This window comes from Zychaea mexicana (genome assembly GCF_025766255.1).
Source record: "Zychaea mexicana strain RSA 1403 chromosome Unknown BDB00scaffold_101, whole genome shotgun sequence".
NCBI lineage: Eukaryota > Fungi > Mucoromycota > Mucoromycetes > Mucorales > Lichtheimiaceae > Zychaea > Zychaea mexicana.
Genome location: NW_026516764.1, coordinates 101,227 through 114,225, shown reverse-complemented (window position 1 = coordinate 114,225; position 12,999 = coordinate 101,227). Strand labels below are relative to the sequence as shown.

The window sequence follows — 12,999 nt, the reverse complement described above, 5'->3', positions numbered from 1 at the left end:
CTGCCTACAGCCGGTCCCTGCTTTGGGCTGTCTAGTCTGGCGTTCAACGGTGTTGGTCACCACCGGTCTTCAGGCGAGATCAGAGGACGGAGAAATCCTTCTCTGTTTTTCGCCATAGAAATATGGTAGCGTCTTTTCGGTTGGATGCCTTATCTGCCGGCCTGGTTTGCTATGGTGGGGTTTGCAATGAGGAGCCATGTAACAGTGTCGGCCCAGATACTTACAATCGGGAACGTGAATGGGTAGACAGTGTGGATCAATGAATAAGGTGAGACTCGGATATATCAAAGGATAAAACGATGGGGATCCATATAACTCAGGATCCCGTCTTTATATATACGTCGAGTAATAAGGGGCTAGCTATCGTCTAAGTATTGATCTACATCATAACTTCTATCTAGAATATCCACGCCTATTACTCCATATTCAACCATGCGGTTGACCGCAATTCATCCTATCGTCTGAACCATGCGTTGTCGATCGTCAACCATGCAGATTGGATATCGTCGTAACGGTATGCACCGTTACATCCTCCCCCGTCTACTTCAAGAGGTCAACTCGAAGTAAAACGTCAGGTGCTCGCCGTCGATCCGTCGACTCGTCCAAAGTAATTCTTGATTTGCGTCGTTTCAATCGCCGTCCTTTGTAGCTCGTTAATGTCTGTGCGTCGATCTGCGAGTAGTATGCACCGTCCTTGTGCGCGTCCAAGTGGATTCGTATGCTGGAACTCTTCTACAGCAGTGAAGGATCGTTTTGTGCGTCGACTGGATAGAAATCGTCCCGGTCTAGGGTTCTCCCCCCCCCGCAAATTAAAACGTCGCGAGAGATCCCAAAAGGTGGTCGTCGTGGTGAAATAGACCCAGAGGAACTATAAAAAAAATTAACACCACAACCCATTGCACATACAGTTACCTGTTTCGTCTGTGTTTGGGCGGACGACCACGGCGTCGAGGAAGTAAATTCGTATCCGAAGCTTTTGATGGCGTCGCTTCCTTGGATTGTTTGAAGTCTTGAATAGCCTCGGGCGCATTGGAAAGGTGTTCGGCGGGTTCCCACGTCGCCTCGTGTAAGGGATAACCTTTCCACTTAACCAAATATTGTAGCTTGTTTCGTCGCTTGCGCTCGTCGAGAATGGCTTCAACTTCCCATTCGTCTTCGTCGTCAGAAACATTGGTGATCACTGGTGGTGGCCGTTCTGGCTTGCGTCCTACATCGTCAGGTTCCAAATATTTCTTGAGGGCGATCACATGGAAAACGTTGTGAGCCCTGATCGAAGCCGGCAAATCAAGCTTGTATGCCACGGATCCTATACGTTCAAGGATTTTGTAAGGACCCGCGCACCGTGGAAGTAACTTTCTGGCGGGAGCGTTGGAATAAACATCAGGATTCAAGTGGGTCGTCTTGACTAATACGTCGTCATCCACGTCGAATTCCAGATTACGTCGCTTCATATTGGCATACTTGGCTTGGCGATCCGTTGCTTCCTTGATTGCCTCAGTGACTTGAAGACGGATAGACTCCAAACGTGTAGCGAGAACGTCTGCTGAATCAACATCGGAGGAGGCAGATCCCGTGGTCAAAGCGAGTGACACCTGTCGTCCCAAGTCAGCGTAAAAGGGTGTTACCCCTGTAGAAGCGTGCTTGGCGTCGTTGTAGGTGTGCTCGAGGACCGGCAGCCATTCGTCCCAATCCGATTGATTATATGCAACGTAATGACGAAGCATATCTTCAAGCGTTCGATTCGTGCGTTCCGTCTGTCCGTCTGATTCTGGGTGTAGACTGCTGGACAAATTTCTTTGTACCCCAAGCATCGTCGTCAAGGCCTTCCAGAATCTAGAAGTAAAGCGGACATCTCGATCCGAGACTACGTCTGATGGTAAGCCGTGCTGCCGGTATATCTCACGCAAAAACAGATGAGCAAAATCCTCTGCTGTATCAGTCGTCTTGCATGGAGCAAAATGTGCGCGCTTTGAAAACCGATCCACAAAAACGGCAATTGCATCGAACTTATGTAGCGTCTTCGGCAAGTGTGTGATAAAATCAACCGAAATCGAGGTCCATCGTCCAGAAGCTAGTTGCAATGGCTGCAACAAGCCTGCTTTTTTGGCATTTGGTAACTTGGTACGCTGGCACATGTCACACGTCGCAATATAACATCGCACTGTTTTGTTCATATGTGGCCAGTAGTAAGTTCGTCCACGTCGTTCGACCGTTGCATCGATGCCGCGATGACCGGCGATTGGTGCGTCGTGTGCGTCATGCAAGAGGGTGTTGAGAAGCGTTGGCATGCGCGGCACACAGATTTGGCGTCGTCCATCTTTTTTGCGATAGATGATGCCGTCGGCTAGTTCGAACTCTTCGTCGTCGTCGTTCGTCCGAAGCCGAGTCAAAACGTCTGCCCAAAAAGAATCGTCCTTGTAGTGCTGAGTGCATTCCTTGCCAAGCGTCTCCCCCCTCACTGTGAGGACCGCAGCACAAAGTTCCATTGAGACGTCGGGGTGAGAAGGAGCATTGGGCGGTCGTTTTGATAGAGCGTCTGCACCAGTATTCTGTTCTCGAGGAATATGATGCATGTCAAACTGATAGGCCATCAGCTTTTCCAACAAGCGGATCTGACGCTTGGAGAGACTCTTGTTGTTGGCGTGTAACGTCGAGATGGCGCGGCTGTCCGTGAACACTGTGAACTTTTGACCGTCCAGATGATGTCGCCATTGTTCTAAACAGTACGACACTGATAAAAGTTCTTGTTCGTGAACCGGGTAATTCATCTCTGCGCCCTTCAACGTCCTCGAAGCATAAGCAACCGGATGCAATAAACCGTCGTCCTGCTCCTGTGAGAGGATACCACCAATTGACACCGTTGATGAAGCGTCCGTGTGTACGTAAAAGTGGCGGTCAGGATCTGGGATTGCAAGCACCGGCGCGGAACATAAACGTCGCTTGAGTTCCTGAAAGGATTTTTCACAAGCATCATCCCACTCCCAAGGAACGTCCTTACGCAGTAAGCGATTGAGAGGGGCAGTGAGGCCAGCATATCCATCACAAAAGCGTCGATAGAAGTTACACAGGCCTAAAAAGCTCTGGATATGAGCAATTTTCGTTGGTCGTGGCCAGGTGGATATTGCGTCGAGCTTATGTGGGTCGCATTTGATGCCGTCGCCTGAAACAATGTGGCCAAGAAATTCGACGGAGCGCATCCCAAACTGGCATTTCGACCGCTTCGCGTAAAGTCTATGGTGCCGCAACTTTTCCAACACCAACTTCAGGTGCTTGACGTGATCGTCGGCCGTCTTGGAGTAAATCAAGACATCGTCCAAGTAGAGAATCACGAATACGTCGAGATATGGCCTAAACACGTCTGACATTAAATGCATAAAGGTAGCGGGCGCCGATGATAGGCCGAAGGGCATTACTAAGTACTCGTAAAGCCCATATCTCATCAAGAAGGCCGTCTTGTGTGTATCCTCGTCCTTGACCCGGAGTTGCATATAGCCGGAGCGGAGGTCAAGCTTGCCCAAATAGCGCGCCCCAAGAAGCTGGTTCATGAGATCTTCGCACGCCAGTAGAGCGCATTTGGATAACACACTCGTCTTGTTCAAGGACCGATAATCGATCACCATGCGCAGAGTCTTGTCCTTTTTTGCGACGAACAGGACAGGAGCACCGTAAGGTGACGTCGACGGTCGAATCCAACCCTTAGCCAGCAAGTCGTCGAGCGTTTTCTTGAGCTCAGCCAACTCATGCGTAGAAAGGCGATACATACGATGAGCTGGTACTTTGGCGTCTGGCAGTAAAGGTATGGCGTGTTCGACACTGCGCTTAGGTGGTAGACTGTGGGGAACATCTTCGTATTTTTCCAATACGTCGTCAAGTCCAGGAACAAAAACACGATCGCCATCCACCATAAATTTCTCTGCACATAATACAACAAAACCGTCATCAGTAACGTCATTAACGAGTTTGTTGCCAATACAATGAGAAACGTATTGTATTTCCTTTGGTGTAGGTGGTGGTCGTGGGTGAACGTCATTCGTACGCCAGTCAATTTCCGGGTTTTCGTCATACAGCCAGCTTTTTCCCAAAATAACGTCATGGTCGTCGCTGCGTATTCCCGAAGAAAGGCGAATAGGTGTTGAAAAGTCGTCCATTACTACTGTTGCGTCCAAGTAGCATGTTGAATCGGTTGTTCGTGCGTCGGCAACTTTTACGAAAGAGCCAGGTGTTGATTGAGTTACGGAGATGAGTCCTGTTTGTTTCAGGAACTCAGCCGTCACAAAATCATGTGTTGCCCCGCTATCAATCAAAATCCTTGCTTTGTGCCCACTATTAAAGCCATTTCGTCGGATTAAGATATGTCTAGCAAACTCCAATTCTCCCATATGAACAGTAGCGTCTGTTAAAGAGAAAGCATGAGAGGGTGCCCAACCGCGCCGTCAGATTGTCGACAGCTGCAGTTGTGTTGGTGGTGGCCTCCCCCAGGCGACCAAAACGACTATTGATGGCGTCGAGGTCTGACCGGATGCCCTCGAAGTTCTGGCGCGTCGTTGCTGCATGGCGTTGCAACGCGTCAATGGCCGTCGCCATGTTGGTGTCCGTGGGAGGGACTGTCGTCGCAATGGTTGCACTAAGGGGTGCGGCTGGCTGCCCCTGATCGACAATGGGCGTCGTCGCCGCCGCGGTTGCCCCTTGATCGGCAGTACCTGCGCTGGTCGTGGGTGTGAAGGGATTCGATGAGGACGCTACTGCATTCTTCTATACCCCCTAAAAGAAGTTTCTCCTGCATCAAGCATAAAGAGGATGTTTACGCCACTCAGCCATCAATAGGGGGTTCGCTTAGGAACCGATTGCGGAGGGGCACATGCCGGCTACTTTGGCGCCTTATGCTCCTATTATCAAAAAATTACATTACATAAGCGTGTCTTGGATAGCACAAAGTGTCACTCTGTAAGAGAAATGATGCGGTACGCCACTCTCTACACCATACCATGTTACATCCACTTTTACTCCCAAGACTCAGTGTACCCGCACGGAATAACAGTACGCCGTAGATAAGCAATCGTTCTGTATAAGCTGTATTGCTATAGACCTTTGTAGTGAAAAGATTCTTAAACCTGTGTATGTTTTGATGTAGAAGGCATTTGAAGATGTTATAAAAGTACATGCCATGGATTTCATGAAACTCAGCTCCAGTTCTTTTTCGAACCGGTCCCTATGCTCCTTATATTCCTATCCACATCCCGGGGAGAGACTTTCTTTTAGCAGCCTTTTATCTTTTTCAAGTACTTTTCCAATGCTTGTCATGACCGCCATGTCGTTGTCCGTCTTTTCAATTTTCGTTGCGCAAGCAATACAGATGTAGCCTGCATCGTATTCAACCGCTGTCTTTCTGCTTGCTTTTCGTTATCGGTGTGGGCACCTCAAATTGATGGCATTGTTATTAATATAATTATTAGTGTTGGGTGGGCGGTGTAGGAGGAGTCGCGTTCGCCTGTCGAATTGCTCGCCTCGACAACATACATCTCTGTACCTTTCGCACCATTTTGACAACCTTGAATCCAATTAAATATCCCATTTTTCTGGGAGGTCAAAACGTCAATCCTGGACATATGTGAAACTTCTCAGAATAATTTGCAAAAAGTAAATTGGTCACTTTGAGATGTTTAAAAACGCGTATGAGTTTCAACAACAAGAAGAAACACGAAAAGAAACTCTAGTAGTCTCAGGTTCTACGAAACAATGGCTAGTTGTTACACACATCGATCGACGTCTCACACTATTGTATATACAGTTGTATACAATAGCATCAGCTACTTTCATGCGTAGAGTGCTATACTGGCTGATGCCTGCCCCCCATTCATCATTCGAGTCACTGAATAGCAGCAGAAAATAACCCATCGTTAACTGCTTTTAGGTATTAGCTCAACTGTACTTTTTGGAATTGGTTCGCATTGTTTGTGAAACCAAGCTACAAGGGACGGGAGGCCGAGAACAAGCTATCTCCGTTATAATTTAGGGGCCTGCTCTAAGGAAACAAGCAAATCTAGTAGCAGAGGTGGCCAATATCTGGAAAACCGCTTGACCTTTTGATCCAAGTTTCAATGCAAGTAATCACATGTAGTTCGATGTCGTGAAAGTGTTGAGCCCAAGGATATACATGATGTATCGCGTGCTAAAGGTACAGCTGGCAGATGACATCTTTAGAAAAAAGGAAAACGGATCTACTGCGCGCATTGACTAATGACCTATAAATAACTCTGTTCCAAATTTATTTATTTTTTCTTTGGGTCTTTTTTAATAATAGTTTCCCGGTACCTTGGCGCTCCTATTTGTTTCTCTTTTTCTCAAACGCGCATCAAGATAACCAGAAAAAAAACAAAAACAGCCTAGTAATACCAGCCCCCACTTGAATATGGCACGCTTTGCTGATTGTTTCTGGGTAAATGTCCAACTGAATTATTGCACAGTATCCATTGTGTCAATGACTTAAAGTTTCTTGGTGGAATTAGGACGAGAATGACAAGGGTGTCGAGGTCGTTACTGAAAAGTTAAAAAACTCAAGACAAACGTGCGATGAGATCAACAGCCTCTACGAGATTAGGTACGTAATACCCGCCGGGAGCGCCACCACTCTTTCTATTACGACGACAAGGACACCGAAAAAAAAAGAAGTCCTTTAATTCTAAAACATGGGGGTTGGGCATTTGTGTTGCTGCACGTTCCCTTCCCCTGAACCAATCTTCAGAGCGCAAATCGAAGAAGAATATGGTGAAAAGTTATTAAAGCTATCGCAAATGATGGTGGGCCAGGCCGAAGAGGGTGCACTTTCTGAATCAGTATCGCACATTCCGAGCGCCATTGAAACGACAGCGCGTGCGCATATGGACTTGGCCCAACAGCTTCGACACAACCTGCAAAGCGCGTTGAATGGATTCTTAAAAGACCATAACGAAAAGTGCAAAGCTGTAAGTTTTATCACCAGAAACAAAAGGGGAGGGGAAGATATGGTGTTTCGTTTGACTGACGCTTGATCTACTACTACTACTACTACCACCACCAGCAAGAACAACAGATCGAAAATTCTAAACAACTGCGAGTTATGCACCATGCGAATGTACTCAAGGTAATATCTGATTTTCTTTTGGAGAGGAGAAAAAAAGTAGTAACATTCTTCACTTGATTGTATGAAACTAAAAATCTGAATCCCCCTCTCTCTCCTTTTTAATGACAGGCAAAAGATCAGTATTTCGCTGAGCATACAAAATTGGCAGGGATGGAGAAATATTTGAAAGACCAACGGACGGAATTGGATCCGGATGAAGTACAGCAGGTATGCAAACCGTGAGAGGACGAGCACGAGAAGATGGCTAGCAAGTGGCTGATGATCTCTTCATAATAAAAAAGGTCGCGGAAGATATCGAGGAGCAGAAGAAACTGTTAGCAACGGCTGGTAAGCTTGTTTAGTAATCTCAGATAGCCAGCATTTATTTGATCTTTGTAGAACTGACTCAAGAATAGACCAACAGTATAAACGAGCGGTCGATGTATTAAACGATGTTACGGAGAAATGGATTGCTGATTGGCGTGGCACTTGTGATATCTATCAAGGTCTCGAGGAATCACGCATCAACTTTATTCGAAGCAGTTTATGGGGGTAAACGTTTTGTCATCTTTGATGCCACCAATGTACCAATGTTTTTGTTTTTGTTCTCATGTATCTTTTGTTTTAGATTCGCAAATATGATGTCTAGTGTATATATTGTAGACGATCAATGCTGCGAAAGAATCCGTAGCTCTCTCGAATCGACCGACGTGCAACAAGACGTACAGACATTTATTGGCAAGTATAGCACAGGCACCAGAGTGACAGGTACGGATATAGAAATAGATCTGGGATTCTTGGCAAAGGAGGAGGAGGAGGTCAATTTCTGCCTTTATTGACTTTTTTTTTTGTGCCCGTCAGATTTGATGCCATACGAAGACCTGTCACAACCAGGTGCGCATCCTAATCGAGGATCTCAAGCGCCGCCACCCACGATAGCACTACCACCGCCACCTACTGCATTACCGGATGTACCTGAAGAAACGTACAATAAACCGTCACCACCTTCAATCAGCTCTTCCCGATCACGCCAAAGTGGACAAAGCGGATTTGATAATACGCGCAACAGTGCCGCGAGCACACGGGATCTCTCAGAAAACATTCCCGCTACAACCACCACCACCACTACCGCTGCTATGCGACAATCGGTACCTCCCATTATAAACCCCGCTCCTTCCAAAGAAAGGGCAATGTATCGTGACCGACAGAATCATCAAGGGCGAGACGATCACGATACCGTGTCGTTTGCATTTGAAGAGGTCGAAAACATGCTTAGCAGTGTGGGGACATCGTTGGATGTGAGCAATGGAGGCCTGCGACAGTCGTTGGTATGGGCAACACAACAACAACAACAGCAACAACCAGCTGGATCCATGGCAAATAATCATCACCCAGCACAAACACAACGACCGATTTCTCCTCCCCCTCCATCTACAGGATCGTCACAAACACCAGCGGTGGTAACCACCCCAGCGACAGACGATCCAACGAGCCCGCAACAACCTTTGAGTTCTATAACACCGTCTGCACTAGCGAATGCGGTGAATGCAGCATCCAGTTCAGCGCCTATTCCTGTTATGCACCCCTCGGAATCAAGTCGATCTAGATTATCTGCAGTGGGTGTATCATCACCATCCCATACTGCTCCTCCCCTCAGCAACAATGTCCCATCCTCTAGCAGTGCGACACCTTCTGACACGTCCTCACCACCCATCCCACGCTCGATTTCTCCCGGCCCATCACAACAGCAACAACAACAACCAACTCCTGCATCAGCCCCACCTGTCAACATGTCTCCCTCATCCTCCGATATACCACAACGCGCCACACCACCTTCTTCACTCAAAAACAACAGCGGCATCGAATCGGGCGGTGGCAATTTACGCTTCAAGCCCATTCCCAACCCAATATACGATCCAGAAACAAAACGTAACAGTCAAGAAAACCAACGTTCTTCAACAACAGGAACAGCTCCTGTTACTGTCACCAACGCATCTGCAACAACAACAACTTTTTCGGCAGCGACAGCAGCAGTAAGTACACCTATACCAGGACCTGTCAACAGCAACAAGAAGGACGATGATGACGACGATGAAAGTGAAGACGAGTTTCCACCGTTGACACAACGAAAGCCCAGAGAAGAAAAATGGATGATTTCATCGATGCGTCGACCGCAACAACTTCCAGTACGATCACAAAATGCACGAATCTACGATCGACAGAGTACGATTGAAGATGGAGCAGCAGCAGCACAGCAACAACAACGGCCTAAACTACACATTGATACCAACCCTGGTGCGGCCGCACATCAAGTCATGACGACGGTTCGTGCTCAGTTACAGCAAGCCAACAATTTCTCATCCCCTGAAACGGCCAGCACAGTCAATCCTGGTATTCGCGCTGCGCCATGGCAACAAGGATCGAATGATTCGCAGGCTGTCACGAATTTATATAAGCGTGCTACTACGACTGCTACAGGACTTGGGCGTCAAAATAGTGTGAATGGACCACGATTACCTGAAAGCGGTGCTGATATCGTCCCGCCAATGCCTGGAGAAGATTATATCCTGAAGCATGGAGAAAGTGCAGGGTCCGATTCATACCAACAACAACAACAACGCTATCAACAACAGCGCGAGGATACGCGATTTAATAGTAACGTTGCACGACGACATCAGTCTACCTATGCGGATATGGGAATGATGCAGCAACAGCAACAACAACAAGAGACACGACCACCGCCAGCAACTCAGAATAAAGAGCATGGTCATTTTGGTGGGCGTGTGTCCATTCCATTCTTTGGAAAGAAGGATAAGCAGCATCAGCAGCAGCAACCACCACCCATGCCGCAACAGCCGCCCATGTCCAAACAAGATCCCACAAACGATCAACAACAAGCAGCAACACAATCAGAGCGACTTTCAGACGGCGCGCCGATTCTTCATTATGGTAACTGCTTTTTCTTTTTGATATCAAGAAAACATACATTTTTAATTATTCATCAATGATTCAAAAATTATTTTAGCACGTTCAATGTGGGCCTACAAAGCCAAGATTCCACAGGAAATGTCATTCAATGTGGGTGATGTATTTGCTGTTGTGCACAAGCAACCGGATGGATGGTGGGAAGCGGAATTATTGGATCCAAAGCGACCAGGACGAGCACTTGTACCCGGAAATTACATGGAAACCATACAACCTAGCAACTAATAGTTATTTAACCACTCTGTTTATATATATATATATATATGTAGTGTACATTTTAAATTGAAATATATATTATATATATATATAATGATTTTTATAATATTTGTAATAATTCATCACTTTTACGTAAGCTGGAGAAAATAAATATAGAGTCTCTAAACTGCTTGTATACCGCAAAAAGATGTCTTATATACCGCCTGCAGGCAATTCCATCTTGCGATTTTATCCATGGCAAATATTGGACAGTCGACCAAACCGTTCGGTTTCTACTACTGTATGTAGTCGCTAACTGACATTATTCCAAAAGTGTATCACTAGATGATAAATTACTTTTATGAAGAAGTAAGGTATAATATATATACATGATGTCGTATTAGAGGGGTTGTTAACCGACAGAATAATATTATTAAAGAGGGTGAGGGAGGCAAAAATTAAACTTTCCGGAAAGGGTTGAATCCACCGCGCATGATCTTGACAACGAGAGCGAGCACGCCCGCACCAAACATCATGACACCACCAAAAACAATGGCACGCCAATACTGGGGGCCATCAGGCCCGTTTTCATCAATCAAGGTAGAAGAGATAGGAGAGCCAAAGATACCACCAAACAACCAACCGAAAAAGACCAAACCATTTGCGGCCTCGAGTTGGTCTGCGCCGACGACCTGGACGAGCAGAGAAGGGATCATGGCCATGTAACCACCACCAAAGACGCCGAACAACGCAGCAAATGCCCACACCGTGGCCTCGTTCTTGGCAGGAAGCCATAGCACGAGGCACAAAAGACCGGCCATCATGATGACAATGGTGTTCATGTTGGCTCGGCCTATACGGTCACTTGCCCATCCACTGCCGACTTTGCCAACCACCATGATACCGGACATGATGGCGCTCATGTTGGTTGCCGTCCAGTCGCCTGATCCAACATGTTGTGCGTATGCTAAAAAGAAGAAAACCATATGAGTACACTTTTTGTGTACTCTCCTCTGGGTTGGAACTATCTATCACTTACAAGGTAAAAATGTGGATGGAATCTAATATGCAAGCAGAAGACAATAATGAGCAAAGTGAAGGATTAGTAGGAAGCGTCTTTCGATAAAAACAAGTTCCAGAAAATGAAGGGGGCCTCTTACGTTGAAGGCAAAGTTAGTGATCACTTGGATGACGAAAAGAATACAAAACTGGACATTCTTGAAAGGCACCAAAGTGACAGGGAACCCAGGTTTGCGAGGAGGATTGAGGGGACGAACGACTTGGGTTGAAAAGGCCAAGAGGACCAAAACGATAAACCCAAGAATCCGCATCGCCCAGTGAATACCGACGGTCTTCATCAACGCCTGAGCAACATTGTTAAACACCAACCCACCACACCCGGACCCAGCCATGGCAAGACCGACGGCCAATCCTCTGCGCTCCATAAACCAAGACTGAGGTGCTGAAATACAAGGAAACCAAACCAACGAAGCGCCCAGTCCCAACAAGAACCCTTGTGTCAAGTACAAGTGCCAAATCTCGGAAGCCAAACTGGCCATCATGAATCCCAGGCACGAACACAATGCGCCAGCGACAAGTAGCCAAAAGTAACCGATCCGCCATGCCAAATAGTTGAAAAAGGGACCAAGAATGACGCTCATTGCTAGCCACAGTGAGCCGATCCACGACAGTTCTGTCATGTGTTGTGGAAACATGTGTTCATTGTAGTATGCTAAAAAGGTGCCCCTGTGGTAGTAGTGATAGAAAATAATTAATGCATAAACTTGCTACTAGGTACACACATATATATACATCATTGAGGAGGGTGGCGTTTCTTACCAAGAGTACCAAACACCTTGACTAGTGTCGTGATGGAGTTTATTTACATCTATGCAAGTTAGAAGAACGTCTGTGTGCAATCATTGCTTGATGTCACTGGAGGGATAGCTTACGTGCTGAATAGACCCTGTGTGATGCCGTATAAGAAAAGAAATAGAGTCAGTATATTTCTTGAAGCTGTGTGGAAGGATCCGGTCCCATGGGAACTTACAAAGAAACATCCGACAACGACAAGCCAGCCTCGACCCCCATCGGGTGGATCTTGGAGTGTGGGGTGGGTTGCTATGCTTTCAACATCTTCGTCCGTATGTATATCGTTCTCGGTGGCGGCCGTTTTCCTATCAATCAATTTCTTGATGGTCGCCATCTCTTTTTTGCTGAGTTAAATAAGATTGGAAGAAGAGAGAGGGAAAGAAAGAGAGAGAGAGCGCTGTGCCCTGAGGTGAGGGAGAGGGGGGGCGCGACCACGTAGGAAAAAAAAAATTTCTTGTTCAGAACCTTATTGTGCTTACTCAACACAGTTATACTTCTTGGATCTACCCCCCGCCCCCCACTCACTCTTTCTGGATTTTACCCAACATTTCCTGTCCCTTTTTTCCCCCTTCTACTTCATCAGACATGTATGTGAGCCATTGATTTGCTAGTTCCAACCATGTTTCTGTGTAGTATGCATGGACAAGGGAAGAAAAAGACAGTGTCACACCTTGATTTGATTTCGTGTGTGCGACATGATGAAAAATTGGATAGGGTAGAAAATACACTCCCCCCCTCCTTTTGAGCTTTTTTTCTGTACATTTACAAGTAAAAGTGTGTGTCGTCACGTGTCTTTTTTTTTATTATTGATTGAAAATGGCAGAATTACACATATACGCAACAAAAGG

The 12,999-nt window shown here is 46.5% G+C and overlaps 3 protein-coding genes across 3 annotated transcripts; 2 read left to right on the top strand and 1 right to left on the bottom strand.

Moving 5' to 3' along the window:
• Positions 1–6,118: 6,118 nt before the first annotated feature.
• Positions 6,119–8,863, top strand: BDB00DRAFT_846642 (uncharacterized protein; the record flags this gene model as incomplete). Its single annotated transcript, XM_053125171.1, has 10 exons — positions 6,119–6,175; positions 6,302–6,436; positions 6,507–6,598; positions 6,743–6,962; positions 7,058–7,120; positions 7,229–7,327; positions 7,402–7,447; positions 7,516–7,651; positions 7,728–7,867; positions 7,961–8,863. Coding segments are annotated over exons 2-10 (1,726 nt in total), but the record flags the coding sequence as incomplete, so codon positions are not given.
• On the top strand, positions 8,853–10,482 carry BDB00DRAFT_846635 (uncharacterized protein). The gene is made up of 2 exons (XM_053125170.1): positions 8,853–10,048; positions 10,125–10,482. The coding sequence occupies exons 1-2, from the start codon at positions 8,890–8,892 to the stop codon at positions 10,307–10,309; spliced, it is 1,344 nt and encodes a 447-aa protein (XP_052975067.1). The 5' UTR covers positions 8,853–8,889; the 3' UTR covers positions 10,310–10,482.
• On the bottom strand, positions 10,483–12,734 carry BDB00DRAFT_846630 (major facilitator superfamily domain-containing protein). Its single transcript, XM_053125169.1, has 6 exons — positions 12,330–12,734; positions 12,232–12,245; positions 12,119–12,139; positions 11,440–12,025; positions 11,319–11,340; positions 10,483–11,246 (listed from the first exon to the last, which is right to left on the bottom strand). Exons 1-6 carry the CDS (start codon positions 12,483–12,485, stop codon positions 10,738–10,740), a joined length of 1,308 nt encoding a protein of 435 aa, XP_052975066.1. The 5' UTR covers positions 12,486–12,734; the 3' UTR covers positions 10,483–10,737.
• Between the last annotated feature and the right edge of the window lie 265 nt (positions 12,735–12,999).